Source organism: Humulus lupulus, chromosome 5 (assembly GCF_963169125.1).
Source record: "Humulus lupulus chromosome 5, drHumLupu1.1, whole genome shotgun sequence".
NCBI classification, from domain to species: Eukaryota; Viridiplantae; Streptophyta; class Magnoliopsida; order Rosales; family Cannabaceae; genus Humulus; species Humulus lupulus.
Window position 1 is genome coordinate 134,189,891 of NC_084797.1, and position 5,301 is coordinate 134,195,191.

At 42.7% G+C, this 5,301-nt stretch overlaps 1 protein-coding gene across 1 annotated transcript; it reads left to right on the forward strand.

Annotated features, from left to right (window-relative positions):
* Positions 1-1,969: 1,969 nt before the first annotated feature.
* Positions 1,970-3,213, forward strand: LOC133779500 (uncharacterized). The gene is made up of 2 exons (XM_062219454.1): positions 1,970-1,987; positions 2,734-3,213. The coding sequence occupies exons 1-2, from the start codon at positions 1,970-1,972 to the stop codon at positions 3,211-3,213; spliced, it is 498 nt and encodes a 165-aa protein (XP_062075438.1).
* The last annotated feature ends 2,088 nt before the right edge of the window (positions 3,214-5,301 follow it).

The window sequence follows — 5,301 nt, forward strand, 5'->3', positions numbered from 1 at the left end:
TTTAAGGCTCCTCTCTTGCATTAGGCAAGTTTTTTTAATTGAGGGGATTTGGTATGACCGAAACCACGGTTTAGGCCCATGAAATTCTAGTAGGAATAGGTAAAAATGGTGTTTTTCAAGTAATGGGGTTTTTTCGGTCATAGGTTTCGTGTAGCTTAAGAAAGAGGGTTTTGGATTAGAGTTTTAATGCATGAATCTAGAAAATATCACATTTTTGGGAAACTGCCAACTTTTTCCCTAGAAATCTAGGATTCTTTTAAACTGGTAATAACCGCCCCGCTTTCGTGTGGGTGCACTCTCGATACACTGAACTTTACAATAGTTCAAAGCGGTCATTCAAATTAACCTCACTCTATCGAGCCTTCAAGCTCGATTCAAGGCAATCTTGTTATCTCGAGCCTGCAAACTCGAGTTATTAAGATAAATTTTTCCAATCTTTAAAATTATGGGCCCTCACCTTTTTCTTTATTGTTACATGTTGCAGTCTTCAGAGAATTGGTGGGGGCCCGAGCTTGCCATCCTTTACAATCCCTCAACCTCTGGACCTGAGTCACATTTTACATGAAATCAACGATTAATTTGCGAACACAAGGAACAGTGTGAGCAAGAAGATATACGAGCTCACTTCAGATGTTAAATCGGCGACGTCGAGGAAAGAAAAAGGAAGAGACTCTGAGTCGTAGCCTATCCAACCTGGATCCTGAGATCTGACGTATTCCATTAGACCCCAAACTCAAAGTCACCATAGCCTTTCCACCTAGTAAGCTTTCATTCACCATAATGGAGGATACTTCAAAACTACCAACCATCTCCCAGGCCCTCTCAATCCCTACCCCGAAGGAGGATTTTTTTGAGGCTGAGCACTACCTGAGCTCAGTCACTTCCACAAGCCACTTCTGTGAGCTATTGGCCTTCCATGGTCTTAAGCTATCTGGTACACTGATGTGCCAACCTGCAACCTCCAACGAAAGGAGTTGCTACGCCCCGGGAGATGGCAATCCCGATCGGAAGGTCAAGCTCACTGCCTGAAGCCGCGAGCACAAGAGGGTTGGGTCCTTGCTGTCTCTAAAGTATTACTTTAAGAGTTTTTTGGATTATGCCAATATTGCCCTCTTCCAACACCAGACAAACTCTTACAGAGTTTTATCAGCTCTGAGGTTGCTGTACTTCGAGATGAAGTGGGACGGGCCTTCAGCACAAGATATTTTATATCTCTTTTGCCTCAAGAGCAACCCTTCTGAAGCTCACGGAGGAGATGGGTTCTACTACATATCGAGCTACTCGAAGGAGAAGCAGTTGTTAGAGGACATTCCAAACCATCCTCCAAATTTCAAAACAATCTTTTTTTGGATGGATGGGCTCGCTCCTTCCCAGATCTATTCCTTCCAAGACATTTGTAAGTATTTCAACATGCTCATCTTTTTATTTTTTATTTTGATCTGCTGAGCTCGAAATATTCATCCAACTCTTGTCTGCAGCCAACTATCACCGACCCACTCCAACAAAGGCCGTGAAGGAACACAGGACGACAATTCTTCAGCTCACATATGGTCGAAAATCCCTCACCTATCTCCTCCATGAAGACAAGCACTAACCTTGTGGCCTCCTAGGTGTAGGAGAGTTTGTGGATTATTCAAGGATTTGAAAATACTCGAGGAGAGAAGACGTGCTCGCAACCTCGTGCCAAACATCCTCCTGGAGGAGGCCTTCGGGCTCACAACCCCGTGCCACCGCCTCCCGTCTACCTGAGCAACCAATCTTGGGCAATGAAGCCCACGACAAAGCCTCGACGAGCTAGGTGGATGGAGGTAAAGTAGTGTTGGATCATTCCATGTGGTCTCCTACTCTCCCTAGTTTCAAGGCTGAAGTAATGGTTCTTTTTTAGGACCCTAGGAATAATTTCCTAGCACGGTCGAGGGTAGACCTTAGAGTCTGTAGGTTCAATAGCTGGCTAGGAAAATACCAGACCATGTATAGTCTAAATGAGGTCTGAGATGGGTTAGCTATATGGATCTATCGAGACTATCGCCCACCTATAGAGAGGGGATCCCCTTAGAGTCATTAGACGAAAGATGGATTTCTTGGTCCACGAGCTCAAGCTCGGCCGAAATTACCAGTTAGGTTTCTATTATCATGGAGTCTCTTTACTTATGACAACCTTGTTCGATTACTGACATACTATCTTTTCTGTTTCTTAGGTGACATGGATTCAAACCTAGAAAACCTTCTCAACATGCTTGTGGCCTCGAGGGCAAACAAACGCCAACGGGTGTCCGAAAAGGGAGGTCGCCCCTCCAAACTCACCAAGAAAATCGAGGTGGTCCCCACGACCCAGAAGTCGTCACACCCAGGCTAGGTTGCTGAGCTCACATTGCCCTCCGAGGTTGTCCCTCCTCCTACAGCTCAACCGAATCGAGCCCAAGCTCCTATCCGAGACTGCTTCCTGTCAATCTCGACTTATGTGCCTGAGTTTGTAGTCGACAGCACTACCAGAACCCCTGGGTTAAATCTCGGTTCTGATGCTTTGACTCGCCTGGGTCCAGGTTTCAGTAACCTTGGGACCCCCGCCCTCCCAAGTGGGAATTTCTGACCTCCTGCCAAGATGCCAACACTCTTTTCGACAAGAGTGGAGAGTTGTTTTCATCGATTAGTCATCGTTGCCTAGCTCCCTGCTTCTGTGTTAACTTTGATTTGTGCTTTTGACTTTAACCCTCTTTTTTTCTTCTTTTGTAGGCATTCATACACTTTGTTCAACATAGTTTCATCCTGAAGAGCAAGGTCAGAGCGTGCAAAGCACATGCCCAGGAGGCCCGAGATGCCCAACTGAGGGTCGAAGACAACCTTAAGAATGCCAGGTTGCAAATTGAAGTAAGGGATGCAGAGATTAAGAGGATCCCCGAACTTGAATCCAAGCTTGAGGCGACCTTGAAGAAGGTCGAGACCAGGGACTTCAAAATTAGGAGGATTCGGGAGCTCAACGTCAAGCTGGAAGAGGAGAAGAAGATGACCTTTGAGGTTATCGAGGGCGAGAAGGCTTTTCTTCTTGAGGAGTTTAAGACCAAAAAAGATCCCACCGTAGACATGGCGTTGTATCAGATTTGGGCTAACAATCCAGACCTCGATATGAGCTTCCTTGCTGACCGGGAGACCGAATTTATCACCAAATGGCAGGCTCGACTCGAGGAGGAAGAGGCCAGGCTCGATGCTGAATAGGTGGCGAAGGCTTCTGGGACCGTGGTTGAGGAGACATCTAATCCTTGAAGTCCAAGTCATGGGCTGCGACCCATTTTTGTTTCTTGTGGTAATCACATTATTTTTTATGCTCTTAGGGCAAAGACAATTTACTACTTGAGCTTGAGCTATTTTGATTATCTCATGAATGTTATATTTTATTGGTAGTTTTTATGCCTTTAACTTTCTAACTTGAAAAACTTTTTACACATTATTTACCTTTAGCTTTTTGCCTTAATATTATACATCATATTTCTAGATTGAAATATTTCAAGCATGTTACTAAGGACCTACTTTTATACATGTCTATTTGTACAAATATACGTTGGGTTTTAGTTTGAATATCGATACATTCATGCACAGTTTATTCGTAATGCCCATGTTCGACTTCGTTATTTTCAAGGTCGAACTTTACTTTAACCATGTATTAAGAAATACTCAATGACATGTAACCTCATTAGTCTAGTTATATTTTGTTTTTCGAGTTACTTTTCCTCATCCTCGAGTAATATCTCAAGGTTGCGAGGTCGAAACTCATTTGTAAAAATTTCCAACCCTAGTCTCGACATATGTTTTTTGGTTGGTTTATCTAGAATTCCAACTTTTGACTGTGTCGATTAGGTTTTGCTGGTTTATTCTAGACTTGTTTAATTCGTGTCTGGTTAATAATCCATACACTTATTGTTTTCTTCATGTTAGGTTTTGACTATGTTGATCAAGTTTTGCTGATTTTTTCCAGACTTGTTTAATTCGTGTTTGGTTAATGTCCATACACTTATTGTTATCTTCATGTTAGGTTAACAATCCATACATTTCCATTAGGGTTTATTTTTCATTTATGTTATATTTTTTTGAGCTTATGGTATGATTGTATACAACTTATGCCCCTTAATATCCTATGATCATGATCTTAGGTTATTGAATTTTGAGGGCTTGCAAAAAAGTATAACAATAAAAATACAACATTTGAATGAAATTCAGTGCGTTATTGACAAAAAGAAATTACCAAATACAATCTTGGTTAAAATGAATAAACATCATTACTATATTACTGATAATAAGGTCATAGATGTTCACCATTCCAAGCTCACGAAACCAATCCTCCATTTAGCCTTGCTAGTCTATAAACTCCAAGTCGAATGATGGACTCGATCTGATAGGGTCCCTCCCAATTAGGCCCGGACACTCCTGCAGATGGGTCTCGGGCGGCCAGAAACTCGCGCCTCACTACCAATTCTCCCAATCCAAATTTCCTATCTCAGACTCTTTTGTTAGAATATCCCATAGCCCACTGATTGTATGCAGCATTTTTTAGCTGGGCTTCGTTTCACCTTTCTTCGATAAGGTCCAAAATTTCTTCGAGCTGGGATTGGCTCGAGGTTTGATTATATGTGTCACGCCTTATAGTTGGGATTTCGTCCTCGATAGGTAACATGGTCTTGCATCCATAAGCCAAGGAGAAGGGGGCATGCCCTGTCGAGGTTCTCGTCATTGTTCAGTATGCCCACAGGACTTGAGGTAGTTCCTCCAATGATCTCCCCTTAGCTTTTTCTAGCCTTTTCTTCATAGAACTCTTTAGAGTCTTATTTATTGCTTTGACCTGGCCATTTTCTTGTGTATGGACCACAGAGGAAAAGCATTTAATTATCCCATTTTTTCGCAGAACTGTGTGAACAAATCACTGTTAAATTGGGTCCCATTATCCATGACAATCTTCATGGGAATCCCATATCTACAGATGATGTTTTTTACTACGAAATCTAGGACTTTCTTTGAGGTGATAATAGCTAAGGGTTTAGCTTCGGTCCATTTCGTGAAATAATCGACGGCGGCTACATCATATTTTACTCCACCTTTTCCATGTGGCAAGGAGCCTACGAGGTCGATTCCCCATACCACGAATGGCCATGGGGAGCTCATCATGGTAAACTTAGTGGGTGGAGCTCACGATATTGAAGCGAACCGTTGACACTATCACAATGCTACGTACTTGAATGAGTCTGCTTTGACTATTGGCCAGAAATATCCTTGCCTAATCACCTTTTTTGATAGACTATGCCCCCCAGTGTG